Here is a 26,630-nt window from a genome sequence, read left to right as displayed (position 1 = left end):
ATTTCCCGTCCGTCTGTAGTATTTTTACCAAGGCTGAATCTTTGTGCACTGCCGTTCGAGGTCGATTAAGCCAACAGCTTATCGCGAATCTCAGCGATGCGGTTATTTTACGATCCTCTAGCAAAACCGTCCCACGTAACCATTCCGATTTACAGATTCTTTCACGACGTATAAAACTGTTCTTCGTAGAAAGAATCCATCCATTGAACGCGATAAATCGTCTACATTCCGCACAACGGTCGGAATATTCTTAGATCAGGATGCTGTTTTCGATCCTTGAGGCTTAGGGGAGACAGCAATATTAATAGTCGCCATCGAAACATTCCAGAAGACTCTTTTGCAGTCTCACTGTACAATCTTTACCAGATTTGCCAGAATATAATATTTTGCACGAGGCTTCAACGTTCGAATAATAGATTCGACGGTGAAGTCTCTTTGAGATTTTCCAGAATATTTTGCAGAATCGAAAGCTTGAATTTCCGACCGATACTTTCGAATACTATCCATGCTCTTGCAACCTTTTGCGAGATTTGCCAGGGATATTTTAGCACGAGGCTTCAACGTTCGACTAATGAATTCAGCAGTGAGGTTCGCCGATGATCCGATGATGGTAATGAAAGATCCCCGGTGTAAATTGCCCGGGGAATTTTGAAACGCTTCGGTGAACGAAGCACGGGACCGTAACACGTCTGCCAAGCTTCGCCTTTAATTGCAAGACGAAGTCGACGTTCGAGGTAATTTGCAACGCGCGAAGTACACAGAGGGACATCCTCTCCTCGGGCTCTCCCATCCCCTTGGCTTCCTCGTGAATGATACACCGTCTCTCGAAATAGAAGAGCAACGACACCGACGAGATCTTGACATTGTCTTGGCAGCCGCGGGACGCATTGTCTCCGAGAAAAATGGAAACGATTAAGCCGAGATGGTCGTAAAACATGTTCACTGAAAACGGGTTAGCTCGTCGATCCATTTCACTGCCGGTTGACCAGCATCTTTTTATATCGTCGTTTATATCGATCATTTTTCTTACATTTTATCTGACGATTCAATCTGCATTGAGACGAATTATGCTTGCATCTCTTGTGAGATGTTCTATCGAGGATATTTATTAGAACATTGAACATTTTTATGCAATTATGAGATGAATAACTAGGAGGAATTTTGAACGGTGGAAAGCATAGTAATTTTCGACTTCGTAAAATTATTAATGAAGATTTCTATTTGACTCCTATGTAATCGCAATCGGCGGAGAACATTTTGCATAGAAATTCGCAGTCCACTAGAGGCTAGGTATATTTCGATTGTCATGTGAATTATCAATTTTTCTGAAAATTTTGAACGATTTAGGTGCAGAAGAATCGAATTTTGCGAAGGTCTGAATTTTGTTCATTTTTAAAAGATTCCTATAACGTAGAAGGTATAAAAATGGTTTAGTTGGTGAGTTTGTAGGACGTACAACATTCCCCTGCTATGAGAGCATCGATTGGGTCCGTTCGTGCGCTTATAGAGTGCAGCAGATACGATTTTACGATCCTTTTATCGTTCGAGAATTTTACTATGATTTTTCTCCTCCTCTTTTGTGGTAGTAAAACTAGAATAAAATCGAACTATGATGAAACAGTGAAGAGCGGAAGACACGATTTTGCCTTTCCTCTTTTGAATCTTGTAAGACAAGACAAGTTAAATAATCAGCGAATGGTGGGGATGAATAGGCGATTATAAAGAGAGAGGGTCTCGGATTTCGCAGAATGCACAATGCGTGGTAAAAGCAATGAATAACGACTTGGCACAATGGCGTTCTCGACTTGCAACAGTCCGTGGATTAGTCGTTCGAACTATTTATTATCTGCGACTTCGTATTTCATCGCGTGACGTAAGGATCGAGAATACGCGGGATCAAGTTTGAACCCTGTGACGCAGATCGGTTCGTCGGATGGAATAAATAAGTCTACCGTGGTCGAGGCATAAAGCATACGTTGCGAAATATTATTCGGTAACGTCAGAAATTCGCGAAAATCGCCAGATGCGGCCGTCAATGTTACCTTCGACGATCATTGCATGGAAAAATGTTCATTTGCGTTGATCGCTCCCTGAACCGGTTTTACACGTAGCGAAAGGTTAACACACTAGGTTTACGTAAAATAATGATAAAAAAAGTGTGATTAAGAATAATTCAAATAATTTATATCTAATATCTTCAATTAACCATTTTTGAGATTGCAAAGACGCGTCTAAGAGGCGTTGTTCAACAAATTTCTTTGTTTGGGTACAAAATTAAGAAATACGTATAAGAGTATTAAGAAAAATTATTTTTCAAAAATGGCAAAAATTCGGATAGCACTTTTAGTGCTTCGTGAACCTAGTGTTAAGAATAGAGGAGGATGACAAGTCGATCCCGAATCGTCTATACATCATAAAGCGTTGACGAACGGATATAAACAGGAACGCAGGAATTTTTAGACAGTACGTCAGTGGACGGCAAAGTGAACGGTGATCCGAAATAGTAATCTTGAACAGACGTCCGATTCTACCGGTGCTATCTGCTAGCTCTCTTTATGTATCTTAGAAGACACAGCGTTCTTTTGATTTCAATTACGTACGTTCGGTGCGCTCTATATCATCTGCATGACTTCCGACTGTACAGAGTGATCCAAGTGTGCTGGTCAATATATATTTACCGATAGCAAGGGTTCTGGTGAATATAGATTGAGGAAGCTTCGTTTCTGCCATCTTGACTTGGAACTAGTCCAACTGGGCATTTTTGACTCGCCCTATAGCCATTAAACTAATAGATATTGCTGTGACAGTAAAGTCTTGATCTAAGCTCAATCCTCGGGTCCGTGCTGTGACATTGATCGTGTAGGGCTACTATTTTCTTGTGACCGCGTCGACGACGCTAAATACAGTTCAAATGATATCACGTTTAGTGCCACTTTAATCAGAAAAATGCCACGAATAAGTTGGTGAAAGTCCCATACAAAAATAATGAAAAATAAAAAAGTTTTGTAATTGGATTAGTAGTGGTTCACACCGATATACCTGCGACCCGGAACCGGATTACGCGGCATGTTTACACTGTACGTTGCTCGGCGACCGAAGCAGCTCGAGCTTCTTGGCCCCTCGCGGGGTATGCCCCTCAGTGGAGGGGATAGGCGAACTGACTAAGATTGTGTAGCTCCGTACGGCTTAGATCAAGACTTTACTGTACTTCGTTTCCTAAATGATTTAAGCATATAACAGTGTTTACGACCAATTTTCTAAATGCATTTTTACAGGTACTTCTTGTAGACTCGTTAGTAGACTGGATTTTATGCATTTATGGGGAAAGTGGGTTCAATTTAAAATAGTAAAAAGGCAAAAAGAATTTAAGAACAGCTATTCATTATGTTCAGCTTATCAAAAGTATTAAAAGGAAGTCATTTCCATGAAGATTCGCAGTCTCCTCAGTAGTCTCTGATGAATTCTTAAATTTTTGCTTTCTAATGAGGAGGAACGAAGTAATAATGATTGGATTAAGCGAGCAGCAACTATAAATCGCCCTGTACAGTCAAAATAGATCCGATCCGAGCGAACGAAGGGCGAACGTAACAAGTGTTTGTTGCATGTTTCAGGCATGGAGCAGTTCGAGCAACTGCTAACGTGCGCGATATGCCTGGACCGATACCGGAACCCGAAGCTTTTGCCATGCCAGCACAGCTTTTGCATGGAACCCTGCATGGATGGCCTCGTTGACTACGTGAGACGACAGGTCAAGTGTCCAGAATGCAGGGCGGAACATCGTATACCTTACCAAGTAAGTGTCAAACAAACTGTCAACAGCTGGTGACACTAACTCCAAGCCACAACCAACTTTATCGCTGTTGAACATTACGTCAGCTAAACCAACCCTTTGAAATCCTAAAAGATAACAACCTTATAAAGAATTTTTAAAAAATTATGAAAAGAGGGATTTATCGAGGGAATCCTGTTTACCGGTTTCAACTGAATTTTATTGAGATTTGTACGATCTGAAAGAGTTCAAGAAGCAATCCCTGTTATTAGCTTCAGCAGTTCTCCAAGGTGTTCGACTACAGGTGGGAGAAAATTTAAGGGGTGGTTCTTCACGACAATATAAGACGAAAATGAAGAGTAAAAAAATTATAATTTCGGCTTCCAGTTTTAGTTATTAACAATTCAGAATTCGCCTAAAATGTGACAACCCGGCCAACAGAGGTGTACGTTGTGTGCGTTATAGAGGCGCGCGACAGTCACCTATCACGTGACAGATACTCCGCGTGCCTCGCAAGAAGTCACCTTCATTTTCGTTTTACATTGTCTTGGAGAACCACCCCCTAAACTTTCTCCCACCTGTAGTCGAACACCCTGCATAATAGTTACAATAACTATATTACTTTTATATTGTTGGGGACACGTTGGGAATGATTGGTCGGTAGTCTACCCGTTTAAAAATTACGATTTAGTCAGAAACGGACCTCTTCGAGGATTCCAGTAGATAAAGAATTTTTAAAAAACTATATAAGCGATTTAACGAACCAAAATCCTGTTTTACTTAATTTATAATGTACCCGGGTCACTTGCAAAGAGAGTAATATTACGATTGATGTAAAGTTCCTTTGAATTCGCTGTAAAGAGGCGGAAGTGCATGAAGTTTGTCAAAGTTACAAACAGAAACGGGATGAAAAGGTTCTTCCTTTTCCATCCGTGAAGAGGTTCATTCTCACGGCTCCCGGAAGCGAAAGATCAATTTTAACCGAGGAGAAAACAGTGCTCTCGGGATAAATCGCGCGGCGATATGAAACCGTCCGCGATGCAAATGCATCGGTACGCGCGCTTTTCAAATGAACCATACGGCTCCGGAACACGGTTCCCCCGAACCGGGTATAATGCGCGCGGCCATCTCATCTTTATTCAGCGTCGAATCTGCGGCCCCGGGATCCCTCATGAAAGTGGATGAAGTTTCGCGTTTCATAGCGTGACACCTCTCACGAGCCATTTGTCTTACTTCCCCCCCCCCTGCCCCGCCTCGCCGGCAACATCAAACGGTCTGTCGTCGTTAATTAAAGCCACGAAGAAACCATCGACCTGACGATTCCCTATGAAATTCAATTCCGCATAAAAGAGGTCTGGAAAATACCTGCTCGAGAAACCAGGCCTCGAAAACTCTTGTAAAATCGATTCGAATTCACCGAGCAATTATAAAGAACCAGCTATTATTTTATCGATGACGAAGATTAGCCGAAACTAATAAAATTTGGTTTGCTTAGCAGATTGTAGCAAAACATTAATTTTCGAGTTTGTGTAAGAAACGGTACCGGTTATATATGACTGATGTGGCTTTTAATAAATAAATGTCTGCTCTCATATTCGTCAATTAGACGTTCATGAGTGCTAACTTAGACCTTTAAGCTTCGAACAGTTGATTTTGAAGCAGTTACAAATCCTCAAAAGGAATTTCTTTCTACACGGGGAGTCGTCGCGATTATTTCGGATGACTCGCCAGAAACTTCTCTGTGATCTAACGAACATTGTGTTGTCGCAGGGTGTCCAGGCGTTTCCAACCAACGTGACCCTCCAGCGATTCCTGGAATTACACATCGAGATCACAGGAGAGCTGCCGGACCCTACCAGCGGCCAGACAATGGAACGGTGCGGCGTTTGCTCCGAGAAAAGCTACTGCTCCCTCTGTGTCCACTGTGAGAAAAAGTGTTGCCCCGAGTGCAAGGACGCTCACATGGACATCCTCAGGCGTGAAATTACGCGCATCAATTCCCAGGTACGAGAATACCCCGGCGATCGTGGAAATCCTTTTCGAATACCTCGAGCCCTGCAACGTCCACCCACTCAACCTCCTACACACACCCCCTTTTCCACCACCCCTCAGGATCATGGAATTTACGGAGAAACGGCGAATCGTTGTTTTCCCTGAACTACCAGGGATTGGACCGCGTCGAGAGATTGTTTTTTACGCGAAACAATTTCTCACACCGCAGACTTTTCATTATTTTCTCGTGTGGAAAGCTGCGTGGAAATATTTAATACTGGAAACACTTCAACCCCCTTATTTTGTGGGTCGCTGGAGGCTATGTGGATCCTGTCAGAAATTATTGACACTTCATCCACCATAGTTGGAGATCAAATTGTTCGTCAGTAGACTGCGGATTTTATGGATTTATAAAAAAAAAAGGATCGAATGCAAACATTTCAAGAATATAAAAATACTGTCGTATTTTTTCCGGGTCTATTCAATTATTAAGAAAAGAAATAAATGTCTATGTGGCTCCTGCACCATGTAATAAATATAGAGAATTTTTATTTCACATAAAATTCCGCAATCTACGAATCAGGATCGCCATCCCTCCATTTTCACCCTAGAAACCCTAGAAAAATAAATAAATAAAACATCGCTCTGAACGACCTTAGGACCCACCCGTCCATTGTCGTCCTTTTTAGGAGACAACAAAAACGCATTGTGAATATTTAATTTACCTCGAAGGGCGACAGAACATTTTCCGCGTATTCTTCGGGGACGTTTCCAGGGGGTTGATAGAAGCAGACAATATAGGTTTCGCCCTCGTCGCCGATCGCCATACCGATTCCCATCGAAGTAGTTCCTTTCCATACCAGTTGCGTGAAGTGTCGCACGTCTTCGGTGTTTTTCACCGTCTCCTCGCCGTACTTGAAGTATCTACCCTCCCTGTACCTGGGAACCAATTAAACACGGGTGCACGTAGCCCCGGGAATCATTTGAATTTCAGATCCGCGAAATTTCAGACGAACGCGCCCCCGCAGAAAATAGCAATGGAGTCGGGATAATAGGTTTTCAGTGTTTGTCGGGGACTAACCAGAGTTCCAGCGGATCCTCTGGCTTTACATTTTCTGGCGCGCCCCGAAGGAACCCCGCGAATATGTTCTCCCCGTACTCTGGATCCGATTTGTACGCGGGGACACCCAGCACTGCCAAATGGTCCGCCCATTCTTGCGCGGATTCGCTCAACTGCAAATTCGGAAGAGTGATCAGTGCCATTGATCGCTCGGAAATATCCCTGTACGCCCCTAATTTCCATCAGATTTACCGGAAATGCCGAAACGCAATAAACCTCATTTATTTCCAACGTTACATTTTCGACAAGTTCGGATAATGGAGATTCACTAGCTACTCAGATCACGTGTCAATGTCACTAATAGCAAGCCGAGCTTTAGTTCGTATAATAGAGTCAGTATGTAGTAATAACTAAATTATGTAATAATTGGTTTGTTCATTGCAGAAGAACAAAATTTGATTTCGAGTGGCTTCTATACTAAATAAATTTTGCGATTAATCATGATCGACTTTTTTTTTTAATTAAAAAGCTCGTTCTGTTAGCAACATCTGCGTGGGAGCTTTTTGAAGTTTGTGGGTTAGGACCGTCGAAGACTCGAGAAGAATAAGTCCCAGCGATTCTGACGATCAATCTTTTATGAATTTAAGGATGAATCGACCGGAGCTCCATTCGCTCGGAATCTGATAAATCTTTGGCGAAACAAGACCAGAGTTGGATTTACGATCGTCTAAATAAATCCCGGTCGAACGGATTAATAAAAAAGATACATGCCCACGCGGAGTATTTAGCCGAGGGATACACAGCAGGTTCCATTTTTCACGGGGTGTCACGGGGGCACCGTGCACGGGACAAATGAAATATTTCCTGGAAAAATAAGAACGCGGCCGTACCTCATCGATAATTTCCAACGGTGGTGAATTATGGGTCTCTCTGTACTGATTATGCAGCTGCAGAAATGCATCGGCGAAGTCCGGAGGGAATTGCCTGGGAACGAGACTGTTGTTATCCCGTATTCGCGCGATGAAAATGTTCCGTTGCGTACTTACGTCATGATTTATTTATGTGAGAAAAATACGGTGCAACATATCGGTTAATATTTGATACAGCACGGAGAGTTGAACTGCGAAAGGGAAATTCAGCTACATTTTCGATGGCGCGGAGGTGTCTCGGAGGTTTAGGTTAGGCGTGCAAGAATCGCCGACATCGTTACAAACAATCGCGAAACAGATTTCGGACTGCTCTTCCGGCGCGCGGGTCGCGTCTTTGTTCCGGCACAATGGCGGACTTAATGAAATGCTCCGCGTCGCACGCCGCTCAAAAGTTTAATCCTGGAGATGGGGGCGCGACGATATATTCAAATCGTCCTTCGTATCAGACACGATTCGATTCGATTCGACCGCGAATTCAGGTCAAACAGAACCGTCCTGCAACTACGCGCTATGCACTGCCCGGCCGAAAATAAACCGGCCCGTATATTTGTTCGCCCCCTAATGCGTGCAAAACAAACGCCCCCTCCGTGTGAATTCTATTTCCATGCGAAACGCCCGACGGAAATACACCTGGAGAAAAATCATCTTCCGGGGTCCTTCGCGGATTCCAGTTGCCTGGCCCTGAAAGCACGGAAACAGTCAATTCAGTGTTTCGAAATTATAAATTCGCTTCTGAACGAGTTCACAAAAGCGAAAGCATACATTTAGGTTCCAGTTGAATATATCGATTAGTAGCAGTAGGCCTTGATCGCGTACAATTACTTCTGGCATTTTTATCTGACTCGATTAGGCTATTTAAGCAAGATTACAAAAATATTGAAATAATTATTTTGAGATTACAAATGCATTTCTGGAGAAGACATTAGAAATATTATTTTAGGAACTGTTGCTCTGCCCATAGACTGAGCTGGGCTAGAAAAATATTTGAATAAAAATTTAAAAATTATAAATGTATTTCTAGAATAGTTTACGAAGACAGAAGTGTGCATTTGGGTTTCTTTTGAATATTCTAATTAGCAGAAGTAACCCTTGTACATGTATGATTCTTTTCGAAACTGCTGTCTGGCCATAGGCAGGGCTATACTACTTAAATCAATCCTTAGGGGAATTCTATCTTCTTCTGAATTGGGATGATTAATACAAGAAGGCAAATTCGATATTTTCTTTCTTCTATACATTTTGAAATACCACCACGTTGTTTGCATGTGACATTATCCAAAAATATTCATTCGTTCTGTATTATTATTTAATGATATTTGTGACAGTATCTGTGAAAACTGTTGAATCATTTTTATCGTTTAGACCTTTTTCCACAGAGATAATTGGGAATATTATACTCATATTTTTATCATTAATACACACAAATCAAATCATAAAAGTTCGTGCGTAATTTTAAAGAAGGGTTCTCCCATATTATACAATTCCTTTCACTTCCACAATAATTGTATTGCATTTCATTGCATCTGTAGAAGATCTTGTAGAATCACAAACACCGTAAGACAATGCAAACTTATGGAATTTTACACATATGAAGAATCTGTGTCAATAAGAATTTTACAATGAATTATTCTGATACTTCTTCTTTAACATGCTGTAATTAACAGGGCAATTAAGGGCAACTAGCAGTGTCCTGGGGCAATTATTGCAACGTCTAAACGAATTACAAATTCTGGAAACGATCCTTCCGATATCAAATCCTTGTCAGTGACTCAGGTCCTCCTGATTCATTTTATCGTCCTGTAGGCCAGTTTACCACGCGAGTAGTGCGACCAGAGCAATTAGCAGGGTGCCGGGGGTAATTGTCGGGGAACGTTTCCACGGAAGATTCTGACGGATGGTCGGTTAATCCTGTTTGCAGATACGCAGAGGGTTACACAGGCTGCAGGACGCGTTGGCGCTTGTGGAGAAGAACACGCTGGGTCTGCAAACAAACTGCGCCTCGGTCACGGAAGAGGTGGACGAGATTTATCGGAGGCTGAGCAAGGCTTTGAAAGACCGTACCGAACATCTGCGTAACGAGGTCGATCGATACCTGAGCACCGAGCTCAGAGGCCTGATTCAGCTCAAAGAGAATCTCGAGTTGGAGATCGCGAACATCCAGAGCAACTGCGACCTGGCGGAGGCTCACATCAACGAGAACGTGCCATGGGACGATTCCGAACTTCTCGACACAAAGGAGCTATTCCTGCGCACCGTGGAATTCATCAGGTTCGTCGACCCTCTCATCCAACCATAATCCGTCGCGTCTCTTATTTTTCTGTCGCCCCCCCCCCCCTCCCACCCCACCTTCCCTCCCATCGGATTACGACATAAGTAATAGTTCCACGGGAATTACTCAGCTGGGAGCACGTTCCGCGAGAGACACGGAGGAACATAACCTTTTATTTTCGAACCTTGTTCGCTCGAGGGCCGACGCAGGCTCCAATAAGAAAACAAATTCCGCGCCGATACCTGTTATCTCTCGAAACGCGCGCGCGTGATGCTCCTTCGGGACCGTTCTACGGGATTTAGATCCCATTTTTCCAGGAACTTGTCTTTCTTTTAATTATCGGGAAACTCACCCCCCTCCCATAGCCTTCCCGGTGTCTTCTAGCTTTAATCACGTTATGGACTCGTTCCGATTCTTTCTTTTTTAAAGGAAAGGCTTATCAACGATATTGAATTTTCGAGAAGTAGACACATAGGTACGTAGAAAATAAGCCAACTTCGCGTTCATTTTTCTCAGAATCTACAGCAGCTATCAATTTCAAAATTTTAGAGCATCTAGTATCACACTACATGTGCATTTTAGCCGAAGTGAATTTTGAAATATCGAATAGTAAATATTATACAACCATATCAACGTGTTTACCTTTTTACATTCTTACCTTCAGACGAGTCGGGCTAGATGATGCTGCTATTTCAGCAGTCGACCGAATTTCAAAAAATCCTTCGGTCAAAATACGTGCTATCCTCAGCACTGGAAGCACAAAAAATATTAACTCGATCGTCCAAATAGTTATTGAGAAAAGGGAAAAAGAAGTTGTCTGATTTTCGCTCCCCTTAAAGAGCACGTTAGGGTTGAATAAAACGAAACGGTGGAATTAAATTTCTAGTAAATTTGGCAAGACTGTTTGTTAAAAAATTCCAGTATATTCTCCGAGTCTCCAGCATGCAAATTAGGGGCAGACAAAGCACCGTAACTACGAGGACCGTCGCCAAAAAGGGGAAAGAGTAGAATATGATTTTACGGGCGAAAATAATCGCAAAGCGAGAGTGCGAGTTCCAAGGAGTCCGCGATCGCGATAAAAGCAATACGTCCCCGCGGCTAATACGTAGTACGATTGTAGGATATATGGCGACACTTACACGGGCCATCCCCGGCACGACCAACGCCATAAATCTCTAGTTCCATCGGGAAGCTAAAAGCCGGGCGTATTCTCAAAGGGGAGCGTGCCCCGAGCGTGCGCGAGCTCGCGGGCGAGGACCGCAGTCGGAAAATAATGAAAGTTTTCCTCTAATTTTATAACAATCGTAGTCGGTACGTGGAACGCCGCACTTTTCCAAATTGCTTCTCCGATATTCCGCGAAACTTTCCGCCTTCCCCGAGGTGCTCCACCCCCGGCGCCCATCCCGCCGGGTTTCGAACCTGGTGGCGCGATGGGGTAGAAAGGAGCCGGGGACGAGTCAACTTTTGCACTGAATCCTCCGCGTTCGCATAATGCGAGTGGAGACCCTTTCATCCCGGAGCCTTGTCGAAAATTCCGCTTGCTCCTCCAGTTTGCCGCGCGGGCGACACCACGCGGCATACTAACCGACCCTTTCGTTTTTAAACGCTCCCCTGTCTACGGCCGCCTCGCGACGGTTATCGCTCTCGTCGAAGGAAAACGTTGGCCGGAGAATCACCGCGCGAGAGGTACTTCGAAAAATTGTACTGCGCTTCTTGTTAGGGTGCTGAACTAACAAATACTGGGACGATCTGGGGCAGGAAGATATACGAATAGCTTTCTCCGACCCTCCGCAGGAAAAGGAGTCTTCGAATCTCTAGGGGATGCTCGAGTTAACCCTTTCGTGTTCGAGAGCGGCAAAGTCAAATGTCGGGAGTCTTTTGTTACTTCTTACCTTTTTTATCTGACCTTTTTAAGAAAACATGTTCGTCCTGAAGAATTGGTTAGGCAATCAGAGATTTGAGAGATTTTCTCAGACTGGCACCATACAGTTTGTACTATTGAAATCTTCCGTCGGGATCAACGTTTTGCAAGCGTTCCAGCTAGCTTCATCACCAGTGTGTCAAGAAAATGGTTTTCGAGCTTAATGAGATAAAATGTTAATTTGCCACGTTGAAATAGTTCGTTGTACCCTTTAGGAATAGAGGCATTCACAAAATCCTTTTATTAAAACAATTTTGGATGACTTAAGTCCAAAGAAGGAAATATTAGAATTGACAGACCACAAAAATGTAAAAATCTAGCTCCACTATTGACCATTTAAAAACTGTATGCAGCCGCAGGATAGAATCAGAGCGAAATATGAAAAGGGGAAGCAATAGTAGATAGAGAATAGTATTTGCGAATCGACTGGCAGAGTGCGTTCCGAAAGAGCATTATTTGTCTGTCGAGGATGTAAAATGAGAGTTTAGGGTTAATTTTCGCTGTGATTGCAGGAACTTCGAGTACGAGGCCGGGGATTACAGTCGTCGGGTGCGTTTCGTGATGGCGCACGATCCGAACCAGCTGGTCCTTCACGTGGCGGGTTACGGCGAGCTGAATATTAAGCCAGAAACCGGAAGCGGGGGATTGCTGGGTAGTTCGAGCAGCCTGGTGCCTCCTGGAGGATCGCCGGGACTCATGAGGAGCAAGAGCGACCATCGTTTGGCTTCGCAGTACCGGCAACAAGAGGAGGAACGGCTTGCGAGAAATCGATACGTGCCCGAATACGAGTAACTATCTACTTTTTCACATTTTTATCCAACAATCCGAAACCAACGTTTCCTTCTCCTCCTTCTCCGTAAAACTTGCCACGGCAGTGTCCTTTCTAGTCTAAACCTGCGTCCACCTGCAGCTGCTTTGCATAACAGCCGCTGCTACATAAACGCCACGCGAACCGGCAGCAACCGCGTTCTACCGACGAGGGTAGTCTCGTTAAACTTTTTCCACGGGTTAAGCGGGGCCAGAGAGTTATGCGAATATTCCGGGAGATTACCCGGGGAAATGTATTGCCACGATTATGCCACTTTTCGTGAGGTGAGCCTGCGGCAAAAAATAGCGTGGCTTCGAATGTACAGTCTTATAGAGTTGCGTTTCTTCTTCGAGATTCGGTTATCGAAGATGATATAAAAATCGAAGTAGTCTATGAAATTGTTGAAGTTTTCTCTTCATGCAAAATTGGAGAAGATGTGGGAGGCGTGAAGGATATAAAAATCGTAGGGGATACGAAGATCCTGAAAGGTACATAAATCATTGAAGATATAAAAGTCGTAGCAGATATGAACATCGTGGAGAATATAGACATCGGAGGCGATGGAAAAATTTTTAGAAGTCTATGCAATGATACCAATTCGCTCTTGATGAAAAATTGTAGAAAAATAAAAATAAGGAACATATAAAAATCATAGGAGATGTGGCACTTGTAAAAGACATGAAAATCATACTGGATAAAAATCTTGGAAATCTATAGGGTTTTCAAATCTTCTGTCCAGGGAAAATTCGAGAAGTCATAGAAGATATAAAGATCATAAAAGACATAAGAATTGTAGAAGGTATAAAAATCGTGGAGAGTATGAAAATCGTAGAGAATATAGAAATCAAAGACGACAGAGAAATCTAAGAATTCTATGAAGATATGAAAATTTTCTGTTCGCGTAAAATTAGAGAAGGTATACAAATCGTAGAAGATATAAATAATTACAGAGGACATAAGAATTGTGAAAGGTAGACAATTTGTAGAGGATATAAATGTCGCGGCAGACGCAAGAACCGCAGAAGAGTCGCTAACGATTGGACGGTGTGTCAGACAATTTCTGGAAAAGAAGAAGGAGTTGAGGTTCGAGTCAGCGGGTGTTCTAAGGAGGAAGGAATTCAGCTTAGGTGACCGGTAAAAACTAGTCTGACCATGGACGCGTATTACTTTGGACTACCGCCAAACGGGATCCGTGGCGGGCATACATTTTTCAGGATGTCCCACATATCTATTCTAGCGAATGTTATAAATACACGGCGCGGCTCTCCTCCGGACGTATCTTTTTCCCAGGGCCGTTTCGGAGCGGACCGAAGCGGGGAGGAGCGGAGAGCACAGCTTCCTCGAGGCCGAAATAGGCGCGCTCGAGTTTAATTACTGGCCCGTTCCCCGTGTGATCCGCCACGACCGGTTTTATTAAGCCACCTCGTCAAAATGTAAATGAAAAGCTTCTGATATAATGCCCCCACCCCATCTCGCGTAATAAACAGTAATTAACGCGAGTTCAGGGCACAAACTGCCGTGTCCTCGATACCGCAAAAAGAAAACCGCAGCTACCCCCTCTCGCATGAGTTACCCCCCTCAAACCCCGGCTAATTCGCTGGTCTTCCTGATAATTACAGTTAATTACTCGGCCGAGACCGGCTGCACGCAAGAAACCGCATTCATGCGAGAGCCTTTCGAAAGTTTTTCGACCGCCTCCGCTCGCTCCCTGTCGTGACTTATTTGTCGCTGGATTACAGGACGGTGCCACCCTTTGATTTACCGCGCTAAAGAAAACGGTAACTGCCGTGCTGGCCAAGAAAAGAACGCTGAATTTGCCAGAGAGAAAACAGCTCGAGGAAAATTAAAAATTTCAAACGAGACAGAAAATCAGTTGAATACAACATTACAGAAAGTAATTGCCTTTGAGGGTGATCGAGGATGGAAAACGATTTGGAATGAGACAAAGATACGATCAAATTATACGGTAAAGTACCCGCTGCACTCGACATGCGAGAGGAAATGGTAAATGTTCGCGGAGAAACGTGAAATTTTCGGTTTAAAGGGAAATCAGTCTGGGGAAAATTAAACATTTCTATCGAGCTAGAAAATCAGCTGAACAGAAGAGTATAGAGGGTACAGACTTTGAAGGAGATCGAGGGTGGAAAAAAATTTGCTATGAGCCGAAAATGTAATTAACTACTTTAAAGATTGACCAAGCGAAATAACATGGAAAATGTTCGTGATAACCTTTCCCCTCAGTTCACCAGGAACGAACGCTCGTCGAGGGAAATTAAAAATTTGAGACGGCTAAGAACTTCGGTATTCCATCTTGTGTCTGACAACGGATAATTGAAAATTCTTTTATTGGCTGTTTGCACGCCCCTCGCCGCTCCAGATTTCGTGAAACGCTCCGACGAAACGTGTTCCGATTCGACAACAACGCCAATGAAAATTGTAAGACTTTCGAGTGGACTAGAGGGTGGAGCATTTCACAGGAGATTACTTCAACCCTTCTGTGCAATCCCTCCACAGGCGCTTCAATTAATTCAAACCTTGCTTTCTTGGCAACGATTAGGGAACGACCAGCATTTAAAAGTCTTCATATCGGAATTAAAAGATGTAATATAAATTTCAGTTCCATCGACAGGAGCTTCAATTAATTTAAATCTTGCTACCCCAAGAACAATTAAGAAACAAATGGCACTTAAAAACATAATTTCATATGGAAATGAACAAATTGCGTCTTGCAAGTGAAGTTCATTAAATTGAATTGAAGATTGCTCATTTCAGAAATCTCGAGGAAGATTGCCTTTGGAAGAACGGGCTGAAAAATTAGGAAAAAATTATTGCAAAAAACCCGGGGCAGGAAAATTGGATAACATCCTCGACGTTGCTTTGCCAAACCTAATCTTCCCTTCGGGCGAAGAATACCTCAAGCAACCATAAGCGGAAGGTGCCTAGACGGAAGCAGCGACAAACCGGATCAATTACCGTGAACGCACACCTGCCCCGATTTTCTCTCATTACATATATCTACGCCGGTGTCAGCGAAACGATAATTAAGCAACACTCCGGTAAATCCGACGGAACTATTGCTGCGCACTGCTTTGAAAAGCAGATAACCCGGTTCCCGTAAAATCACGAGGAACGAAGCGCTCTCGGCAAAGGGATTAATCGCAACAGAGAAAATCGTTATCCCTTCGACAACGTGGAATTACCAGTCGAACTATAGGGTTATCTTTTAGTATGCCTTGCTACGTAACTCCACGGAAAAATATCGTTCAATTTTCCGACGGGAAAGCGTAAGTAGAAAATCATGAAATCACCGAGACCGAAGCACTGTTGACAAAGGGACTACCCGCAACAGAAAAAATCGTTGTGCCTTCGACAGTCAACTTAGAATTATTACCCTAACTGTAGGGTCATCATACAGCCTATACCTTGCTGTAGCTGCAGGAAAAAGTACCGTTCGATTTGGCAACGGGAAAGTGCAATTAAAAAATCGTAAAATCACAGGGACCAAAGCGTTCTTTACCGAGGGATTATTCGCGACAGAGAAAATCGCTGTCCCTTCCACGGTGAACTTATTACCCTAATTGTAGGCTTATTTTTCACCCTAAAGCCCACTGTAGAGCTTCACGGAAAATTCTCATTCAATTTAACGGCGGGGAAGTGTAATTAAAAAATCGTAAAATCAAAGAGGCCTGTTGACAAAGGGATTAATCCTAACAGGGAAAAACCCTTTGATAGTTAATCCAGCACCGTCCAATCTACAGGATTAATTTTCCAGTCGATGCCTCGGTGTCGTTCCAGGAAAAATGTTGTTTCATCAGACGATGGGAAATCGTAATTAGAAAAATCGCGACTCGTTTAGCAACGCATCCGTCGTTCGAGATTAACGGGAGGCCAAGAACCGTCGCTTTGTAGTCAGGCTTCCTCGGCTCGAGTCGGGGGGACTTGAGCGGGATTGTTAGTGACAGCAAGGAAACGGTATTACAGGATCTACATCCTCCTCCTCATCCTCATCCTCCTCCTTCTCGTCTTCCTCCCACGTCTCGGAGACGGGTCACTTGGCTCCGGTGTCTTCGACGACAATGTACTCCAATTTCGAAATTGCCCTGATAAATCTAGAGATTCTCGATCCCCGCCGCGTTTTCTTTCTTTTGATCCTTTGTTCTAACCATCGCCGCGATTAATCTTGAGAGGCACGCTCCGAGAACACCACCTTCTTTCTGAAAAGGATAAGACATTCTGAAACTCACTTTGTTCGGAGTGCAAATTTTTTTTTAATACGGAAGCTCATAATTTTGTTGGTTTATTCTGCTCCTTTTTGTGCTATCTATTCAGAGGAAGATGTGTACCACGATTCACGATGTTGTACTCGTCCAGTGCAATATTTCAGATCGTCATAATTTCCGTTGTGGATTGCAAAAGGAAATCTATTTTGTACGTGTACAAAATTTCAGAAACATTGACTCGTATTAGCCAGAGAAAAATGAATTCAAAAAAGAAAAATGTGTTCAAAGAATTGCGTACAGTTTCATCGTAGGGAACATCGTTAAATCTTCTGCTTTAAAGAAAATCGGATCACCACATTCCCTCTCAAGATTGAATCTAATAAAGCGATTGAACGAAACGATTAATTGATCGTCAAGCCTGAAGAGTACAGTAACGCTTCGCTACTAGCTCGCCCAGCCATAGCCACGCCACTGACCCCTAAAAATCACTAACTCCATAAATCGGTAGAGATACTTAGCAGTCATCTTCATTGATCCATCCTTCATCCTAGGCTCGGTGCGCCGCAGAGAAAACTCACCTGAGATAAAGTTATCACTTCCACAGTTACGATGCACCCGAGTACGAGGTCCCGAGGAACAAGTCGAGGTACCGGAGCCGTTTCATGCGGCACCGTGACGGCGACGATTCTGACGGTGACACGAGGTCGACCGTCCGGTTCACGTCAACGCCTCAGGAGTCTTCAGGGCTGCGGGAAAGGGTTTTGGACACGGAGGACGCGGCCCGTGGCCCTTTGTCCGGCATCTTCCGGCTGACCGATTCGCCTAGAGTCATGAGGAAGCTGCAGGAGTATGAAAGGGCTGGGAAAAGGAAGAAAGAAGAGCCTGCGACGCACCCCGTGCAACCACAGCCGCCGAAGCCTCAGGTTAATTGAATTCTTCGCTTTATCTTTCTGTCTGGTGCGATCTCTCGCTCGGATTCGCGATTCTCTATCCTCGATCATCGAAACAAAATTGTGTCGATTCGAGATCGTACACTGTAGGTCTTGCTGAAACTCACGACGCACAGTGGGCTGAAATTGCAAATAAAAAAATTAATGAAATTCGTGTCCTCTGTTAATTAGATATTAATAGACTGCGGATTTTTATGGAAAAAATTGTTTTCATCAGTTACAAGGCACGAGAACCGAATAAAAATTTTTTCTCCCATTAACAATAAATCTGCCGAGCATTAAAATTAGCTAGCATGAATTATAAGAATGACAAGATTTAATTTATGTAGATTTCGTACGATTTTGATTGCTATATTACTGTTATTACTATGAAGGCATCTTTGTAACATTCATAATTTTTGTGCTGTCACGATTTTTACTCATTTTTGTCATAAAACCGGCAGTCTAGACATTATTCAAAATGCAAAAGACGGTTTAATCTGATGATACAGATAAAAAAAAGGAACGAATTTGAGTGTTAAAATAAGTCGAGAAGGTGAAACACAATTTTCAAGATTGACGGAGCTGAGGCTGGTGCGTCTGACCATGGCCAGCCGATTCAATTTACAACATTAAGCGAAAGTTTTGTCCTGTTTTCAATTTTATTGTTTTATACTGGAGTCACGAAGTATGTCTAATTTGGTATATCTAGATGCAGTAAAAGCTCCCTGAATGGACCTGGCTGTAACCAGTTTCATGACACGAAAATTTTCGGATTAATTCCACGTGTTTTACGGAAGTGGCCCACTGTGCGACGACCGGATCGACCGGATTTCATTTGCAAAAAAAAAAAACATTTCCGTACACAGTTGAAACCGCTCGGGCTCGTTCAGTTTTAACATTGGTTATTGATTTCCCGGCTGCACCCTCCAACCATCCGCCCCCCACACACCACCGAAAACATTCTGTTGGGTTTTATGGGCTCCTCCTGGGCCGGAGGATACGGGGAGTACCGCGGATGATTGTTGTGTTTATAACAGGGATCGAAAGAGTTACAGAACTTTTTTAAGGGCTCAAACTAAAACACGACTTGTGGAACTTCTTTCGAAAAGCATTCTCACATTTATGTACGAAACGCGGACGGATGGAGACAGGCTCTTGAAATTTATAGTTTTAGTACGGATAATGTCCATAAAGTACGGAAATAAACATCTTTACACTGAAGGAACGCATACTCCGTAAACATTTTTCCAGCAGAGGAAACACGTAGTACGATCTCGAGCATTGCAAGCAATACTGAATTTTATTCAGTTACTACGATAATATTAAATAATTACAGAAGATAAATTGGCATGGCTCAAACATATTTTTCGTAGTGTTTCCTGTCTCCATGCAACATTTTTCATACAGATTCTAAAATTCAATGAGTACACTTTTTAACCCTCTGTATGCTATGCCGGAGTCATTCGTGACCCATCGTGGCGGGGATAAGCTCAAGCAACAGTCAATATGGACAATTTTATTCCGATATAAGACGATGCTTTTTATTTCGAGATAAGAAAATCGTTATCTCCTCTTCTTCTTCTTCATCCGGGATACGACGAAAGCTGGTTCCGAACCATCGCCTTATATCGAAAAAAAACTGTAGTGAAATATAGGCGTGGGTCAGAAATGATTCCTGCATAGGCCTAGAACTCGTAATAGTCCCAGGGTTATAGAAGTTCCTGGAGGCAGCTTCTTTTTCAATTTCATGGGATTTTTTCTCGGGCGGAATATTTGAATGAAAAATTTTTTAACAGAAAGAAGACTGTTTATTTCGATCTCTGGTTTCTTTATAATTAGAATCTTGGACGGGAGATCCCGCGGAAAATTACTATGGCAACGAGCTCGCTAAATAACCGACACTGTCGCTCAAAAGTACCAACTTTCCCATTTCCTATAAACGAATAAGTGATATTTGATAGATGACCAGTTAGTTGAACTAGATTCCAAACAGGGTACCGGTGAAATATGGTCCCTGGTTTGCATAGATGCTGTTTAATTATTCCGCAACGTCGGTTTTGCATACTTGTGGATTATTAAATGAGTGCCGGAAGCTTGAATTTGATATGACCAGTTTTCGCTATTTAGTTCCCTGAAAAGACTATTTTATAGTTGATTTAATCGTCGAGTGCTTGAGATAGACACATAAATTAATCTAATATGCTATCGTTGCTTTGTTTAATAAATTCTTTAGCTGATACTGTTTTCTGTGATTTAATCCTTCGTTCTAGAAGCTTTTCAATTTTCTATTAAGAAAGAATTGTTGAATAGTTTTAAGCGCAGCGTACCATAAAGCTAGTAGGTTAGCATGTAGGTTAGTAGAAGATTTTATTAATTCGAAGATATTTAAGTTTGTACTGGTTATGTGACATTACCTTTTGTACTAATTTTATATAATTCTTTTTGGTACGTCAGAGTGCAACTACGGTGAGATTAATTTTCTATTTATTTTGTTACATAGAATACATACATATATATATATATATATAGAAACTAATACAATTGTAGGAAGTAGGTAAATATTTTATATTAGTGGGGTTAACCATCAAGTGGTATTTAATTCCCAGGAATTTTAGACGGAACTCTTGCAATCACGGCGATACTTTTGAGCGTCAGTGTACAGATCGATGGCTTCTCGAGTTCCGCGTGATCGTGTCCCGCGTGTCACGTTAGAAATAAAAGTTCAGCGACTAAAATAACGATCATGGTTGTGAATGGAAGCTCGTCAATTTCGCATGGCCCGTATTTGTTTTTGACAGTGATCCGACCGCGGTGAAATTTTACCACGGATTCCCTTATTACGGCGGCTCGGCGGGGCCGTAATACATTCGAATATCTCGTGATAGATCGTCCTGGATCCACGAATAACCCGAAATTTTCGATCAGTGAACGCGTGTATACATTCTACCTAAATTGCGACGTAGTCTCGTAATAATACGTGCATAAATGAGTGCATAAAAAAATGCATAAATGACGGCCCTCCCAAGAGAAGCCCTCAAACATAATTTTGATATCCAAGATATCGGGGACAGTGCGCGCGCGCGAGAGAGAGAGAGAGAAAGAGAGAGAGAGGGAGAGAGAGAGAGAAAGAAAGAGAGAGCAAGAAGCAATGTGTGTGCTTGATCTCCGGGTCTCATGAATTTGTAAATAATTGAAGAGTGGATGAAGCGTGGAGACACGACAAGTATTTTTGTACCAAAGTGCGATCCTGTTATAATACAAATGAAAGAATACACGAATACTGTTATTTCTGCTCCCAGAACTGCTCGTATTTCCTTCTCGCGACAGACCACCCCATTCTCCGTCCTACCCGCACCATGATCTTCGCCCAATGGCACACACGAGACCGCAGTTTCAAGAAGACTGAATAAACTTGTTGCTTCTCGGCTACTTTGTTCAAAAGCTTCAATTTCGGCTGGGTTTTGCAACTTACAAGAATTCGCCTATTATTTTGCCCCTATTCTATTTCACTCTCCCTTTGTTTCAGAAACTGATTGCTTTTTCCAAGCTCTGTTTTTCTTTTTTTTTTTTTAAGGCGATCGGATCTTCGAAATCTGATAATGTGTGAAAAATGAAGTCCAGGAAGATGACCGCATATTTTTAATTTCGTTGCATAATTATCCGCATTCTGCCGCAGTGTCTTAATCCCGGCGAACCGTGGAATAGAAATAAAGGAATTCTCGCGTGATCGTGGCTTTCATATTTGCACCGATAAATAACGCAAGAAGCACGTAGTATTTAGAAACACGTAATCGCCGGTGAATAATTTAACGCGGCCGCGAGACCGTGTCGCGTAAGCGAGAAAACAAAAATGCAACGAGGGACGATTAATCAGGAACGTTTCAGCTAAAGTCCACCACGCGTCAGCAGTGTTAAATAATTCTGTTTATCGCGTAGGTACAGGTCAGAAAGGTACCAACCGCGATGGCGAGGCAGACCAGCGAGGACGACGAAATTTCCAGGATCAAAAAGCAGAATAAAACCGCGGCCGCACCTGCGACCGAGACCGTCGAGGAACGACAACCTGCCACGACACCTGCACATCCACTCCCCAGGGATGCACCCCCTGAAAGAGAACCGGATGAACCTGCGCGAAGACCGATGACAGCAAGGTATCTCCTTCCAAATTTTCATCCCATTTCTGAGCTACGACAGATCCTTTAACCCCCAATTTTTCCGAATTTTCTGATGAGTTTGAGCTTCTGAAGGACAGTAGTAAAAAGAGATGATAGCCCAAAGCAGTCTTCTCTAGGTTAAATACAATTATCACATGTAAATATGACTATTACACTGCGAACTTTTATGCAAACATAAATTTTCATGAATTATTTTCTCGAGTTCAGGATCAAAGACAATTTTTCTACAATCCAATTTAAAAGATCACATCTCTGAGACCGCTAATGAAATTCATGACAAATTCACCGTTTAATATTTATGAAACAATCTTTACATTCACACCCTTAAAAATCAGAGGGCCCTACCAAAGTGTCAAACAAAGTATTTCGCTCATATTCCTATTTATTTATGAAAGCTATATTTGAAAATAATGTTGTACATTCTACAACACTGTATTATAGAATCGCCTTAGAAAGTATCTCCGAGAGATTTTCTTTCATGAAAAATGGTATTCGTTTTATAAATGTTGAACCTTTAAGGACACATATTTCACAGTTTAATTTTTCCCAGCTTCAATATCAAGAGAATTCCAAGAATTTTATCATTCTTGGCTGAGAAAAGAGTTAATAGTATTCTATACCTAGTTACTCCAACATAAATCTGAAATGGTACGATCCTGCAGGATCGTGTTTGCAAACGGAGCACGAACTGGTGATTGCACAAAGGTTTATAAATATAGGACGTCATAAAATCAGTGGGACGAGCTACCCAGTGATAAATTAGGCCCGGTAACTTGTCAGAGGAACGTGCAGTTTCGATCACATTCGGTAGTACCGGCGTTAACATCGAGTTCGCGGGCCTCGTTCCATTCGCGTAGCCAGTAGTAGTGGAGGCTACGTAGTCAGACAGCCTGATTTATGCTCGTTCGGTGGAAACGGATCGTTCCGATCGCGCGGATCGTTCCAAGTTCTCCGAGCCGGCATTCAATTCGACCTCGTGATGTGGCATTACGTTTTAATTGCAGAATCGATACCGTGCCCACCGACACCCAAAAACTGTTCCCCTTACCCATAAAGAACCCCGTAAAACCCCATAAAACATCTTCTTAATTTTCACTAAACATAAAACTACAGGACAAGTCAAAATAACTGGACCTCTGATTCTTTTCTTTACAATTATTAAAATTATAAAAATATTTCAATCACAAAATTTTCGAAAGAACTTTTCTATTGAAGCACATGCTATAATAAAAATTTGTATGAAATCTGAATAAATGCTAGCCTATCTGATCTCTGATTCTTTGCACTATTATTAAAATTATAAAAATATTTTCGTCACAATATTTTCGAAAAAACCTCTATTCAAGCACGAATTATCGTAAAAATTGTATGGAATTTAAATAAATGCAAGCTTGTAATTATAATGAATAAATATGCATTAGTAGCGGTTAGGGCTCGGTACTTAAACCCAGAAAAATTTAATCGAGGCGTTTTTAGGACTCCAAAGGTACACAATAAAAGAAAGATTGCTCTTCCGATGGCCACGAGGAATGCTCGATTGAGGCAGTTTCCTGTCCATGCAAATTTTTCGGTAACACTCGCAGAAATTTAAACAGGTCAGCTTTTTGTGTCCCGGCTACCCTCCACCCTTCACGCTCGACATTCCTTTTTTCAATCGCGCCGAATTTTCAGCAGAGGAATTTTTATAGGTTTGTTACGCTATGCGTGGCATTTTAACGAGATAGAATTCTAATAGTTGGAACGGAAATAAAAGAGCCTTTCGTCTCGCGAATTCCGCTCGGACGCAATGCGTGTGCACTTCTCATTTTAAATTGTCTCTCGGTTCTAGAATAAATTCAAAAATTCTACGTCGAGCTCTGAGAAATTATAGCGACCACGCATTTTCGAAATTTCGACTCTTACATTACAATGAAAGACAGAACGGGGATCGGTACAGATGGGAATATTGCTCGGTCAGTTCTGAATTAGAATTAAATATGACTTGTGTCTGATCATATCGTGACGTTTCTACTTACATCAGTATTTTGAAATATTGACTGTGTTATAACTCTTTAAATTTCAGCGTTGTTCTATGTTCTAGTTAGAGTCTACAATAAAAATACAATCATCAATACCCTGCAGCAAATAGTGACAATCGGTACTGGTCAGACGCGTTAGAAAAATCCTAACAAATCAAACAAATTTGAATTACTAACTACAATCTAATGAGCCCTCAAGCGAAAGTCTTGAGAAGATGTAGGTGTTAATGAAGAAGTGAACTACTTAAACAGAATGTTCAAATAAAATTGACCAAACCTGTGAATGATTCCAAACATCGTCAATCGTATAGTAGTGATAGAGGCCTTTCCCTACGATTAAAAGTGGAAATATTCACACATAAAAATTATTCTAGAACACAATGAAGCATACAAACCCTTTTCCATCAACAACAACGTATTTGCAAAAATAATCACAGGAGATTGACGATCAAGAATTAAAATCTCCATCCATAGAAATTTTCCTAGAACACATAGAAGCATGTACACTTAAAATAAACCCTTTTCCATAATCGACAAAGTATTTGCGAAATGAATCACAGGGGTCTGATGATTAAAAATCGAAATCTCCAACGATAGAAATTTTTCTATGCAATACTGGGGGAGGGTCTACTAGGATAAACCTAATCAGACGGAGACTATTTGATCGTGTAGATTAGAAACGCGAGTCGCAGTGGGACATAGGGATCCCCAGGAGCGGATTGGCAACGCGCGACAGGGATCCGGCCGCGAATCGCAATATCTGGGTCGCAAATTGCGGCATACGAATGTGCTCCGTCGAGTTTACCGGCTCGTGGAAGTCGTTAATTGAAATATCGTTGCTCTCGCAGGCGAACTTCGACGGATACCCACACTCCGGCGACGAGGAGCGCTTCATCAGACTCGAGCACGGGCTCCGAGAGCTCCGGCGGATCAGGAATCCGCAGCACGGGTGCGCCATTCACCGCCGAGGAAATGAAGCAGAAATACTTGTCGAGGGCACCGACGTCGAACACGACAACCGCGGCCCAACCGGGACAAGTCGCATCGACGCCCGCCAAGGATTCCGGCTCCGCTTCGCCAGCCTCTAGATCCTTCCAGAGCCGTTTTTTAGGCACAGGTGATTCACCATTCTGCACCGTTTCCTCCCCCGTAAAAATCACTTTCGCACGCATCTCCGGAAAAATGTTAAGTGCTTCGAGATATTTCTCTGGACAAACGGCAAAATTATTCTAGACTTTAATGTTCCTGGATGACCAGAAATTCAATTACATTTGAGGTATAAAAATATTGAAACTATTAAGTACAACGTACGTTCACTGTATATCGTATAAAATGCTGGTTATTGTCACGAGGTCTAGACACGTGCGTATATTCGGAAGAAAAAGAAGTGGACGCATCACAAATATTATACTGCAATTTCGCAAAAGCGCGAAAGTTCGCGGCCAACCTTATTATCCGCGGCAGCCGCGAATAGATCGACCGATACTTTGATAATCCGCGGAAATACGAGCGTTTCGCTCGGCGAAATTCGAATTGGCCTAATTACAGGTTCGGGGCGTTTCATCGGGAAACGATTTCGCGGAGGCAGCTGATATATGTGTATATGTATATTTTTTTATTTGGATTTATCGTTTGTACCGAGGTCCCTGATGCTTGTCTAGGTAACCGTGCAGCACCGCCGCCGCCCGCTCAGAGCCCAGCAGCGCGAGAGGAGAGTTCTATGAAGAAGAAAGAGGACGAAGAAGACGAGGACGAAGAGACTAGCAGTTCTTCGGAGGAGACGGAGTCCGAGACCGAGGAGGAGTCGGAAAACGATGCTCACACGACGACCAACACGTCCTCGACGACTCCGTCGACGGCACAGGATCGTCAGAGAAACGAACAAGCAATGGCGCGGACGGACATCGGTCCGCTGCTTGCAAGGAGCGCGGAGGCCAGACGAGGGAGCAAGGAGGATTCGCCTTCGACCAGGCAAGTATACTTTCTTTCGGTGTATTTCTGTGGGAGACTCGGAGGTGTGTTCTCACTATTTGATCCGGCGATCTACGGCCATGGATCTATCGCTTCTGGCTCGGAAAATTCGTTTTGTGCCTTTTCTGCCGCGGTACTGTCAAATAATTCTAATTATGAACGTTCCTTAGCTTAGATCGAATATTTGAACTTTATAGGCATGAACTGGACACTTTAAAGTATTTATACGAATTTCTGTAGAATTTTTTACGTGGTATAAATGTTTGAAAAGTAATGATGAAGCCTTGTAGTTCATTCAGATGAGAGTGACTTGAAACGGAGTACAATGTTTGACATATTTTGAAAGGATTATTTTAGTTAGGGAATAGTGATAGAAATTTAATGAATTTTGCTAATTCTACTCGACGAACGTATTCCTTGTCACATTTTTCTTGTTTGTACTTCCTTGTGCATTGGCTAGGTTTGCTCCCTTGAAAGTATTTGTTTCGATTCCTAGTTGACTGGAAGACGATTATTGTACGCTTCATTTGAAAAAAACAAATTCAGTCTGCTCCAGCTAGATGCCT

General features: G+C 42.6%; 2 protein-coding genes across 14 annotated transcripts in view; one reads left to right on the top strand and one right to left on the bottom strand.

The window, feature by feature from the left end:
* The window catches only part of LOC143365263 (uncharacterized), a 71,232-nt gene extending 62,630 nt beyond the window's left edge, over window positions 1–8,602 (bottom strand). For 2 of the 3 annotated variants that reach the window (XR_013084520.1, XM_076805305.1), the window contains exons 1-4: window positions 7,868–8,589; window positions 7,712–7,805; window positions 6,843–6,994; window positions 6,487–6,700 (exon numbers count right to left, since the gene is read on the bottom strand). Coding sequence is in view for 1 of the 3 variants with exons in the window: in XM_076805305.1 (XP_076661420.1) it covers window positions 6,487–6,700; window positions 6,843–6,994; window positions 7,712–7,805; window positions 7,868–7,872 (465 nt within the window). In the remaining 2 variants the exon portion in view is untranslated. Of the gene's footprint in view, window positions 1–6,486; window positions 6,701–6,842; window positions 6,995–7,711; window positions 7,806–7,867 lie in introns of all 3 variants that reach the window. The other variant, XR_013084521.1, reaches the window with a different exon arrangement.
* Tn (tripartite motif containing protein thin) overlaps window positions 1–26,630 on the top strand; it is an 82,767-nt gene that overhangs the window by 37,032 nt on the left and 19,105 nt on the right. For 7 of the 11 annotated variants that reach the window (XM_076804258.1, XM_076804130.1, XM_076804077.1 and 4 more), the window contains exons 3-10: window positions 3,612–3,793; window positions 5,540–5,773; window positions 9,669–10,018; window positions 12,453–12,728; window positions 17,558–17,891; window positions 21,837–22,051; window positions 24,942–25,210; window positions 25,755–26,064. In XM_076804258.1, coding sequence (XP_076660373.1) covers window positions 3,614–3,793; window positions 5,540–5,773; window positions 9,669–10,018; window positions 12,453–12,728; window positions 17,558–17,891; window positions 21,837–22,051; window positions 24,942–25,210; window positions 25,755–26,064 — 2,168 coding nt within the window. In that variant the 5' untranslated portion in view covers window positions 3,612–3,613. Of the gene's footprint in view, window positions 1–2,456; window positions 2,597–3,611; window positions 3,794–5,539; window positions 5,774–9,668; window positions 10,019–12,452; window positions 12,729–17,557; window positions 17,892–21,836; window positions 22,052–24,941; window positions 25,211–25,754; window positions 26,065–26,630 lie in introns of those variants that run through there. The other 4 variants (XM_076804164.1, XM_076804038.1, XM_076804300.1 and 1 more) reach the window with 2 other exon arrangements.

The sequence above is a fragment of the Halictus rubicundus genome, chromosome 1 (genome assembly GCF_050948215.1).
Source record: "Halictus rubicundus isolate RS-2024b chromosome 1, iyHalRubi1_principal, whole genome shotgun sequence".
Taxonomy (NCBI): domain Eukaryota; kingdom Metazoa; phylum Arthropoda; class Insecta; order Hymenoptera; family Halictidae; genus Halictus; species Halictus rubicundus.
The sequence above is the reverse complement of the archived record's forward strand: the minus strand, read 5'-3'. Positions and strand labels throughout refer to the sequence as shown.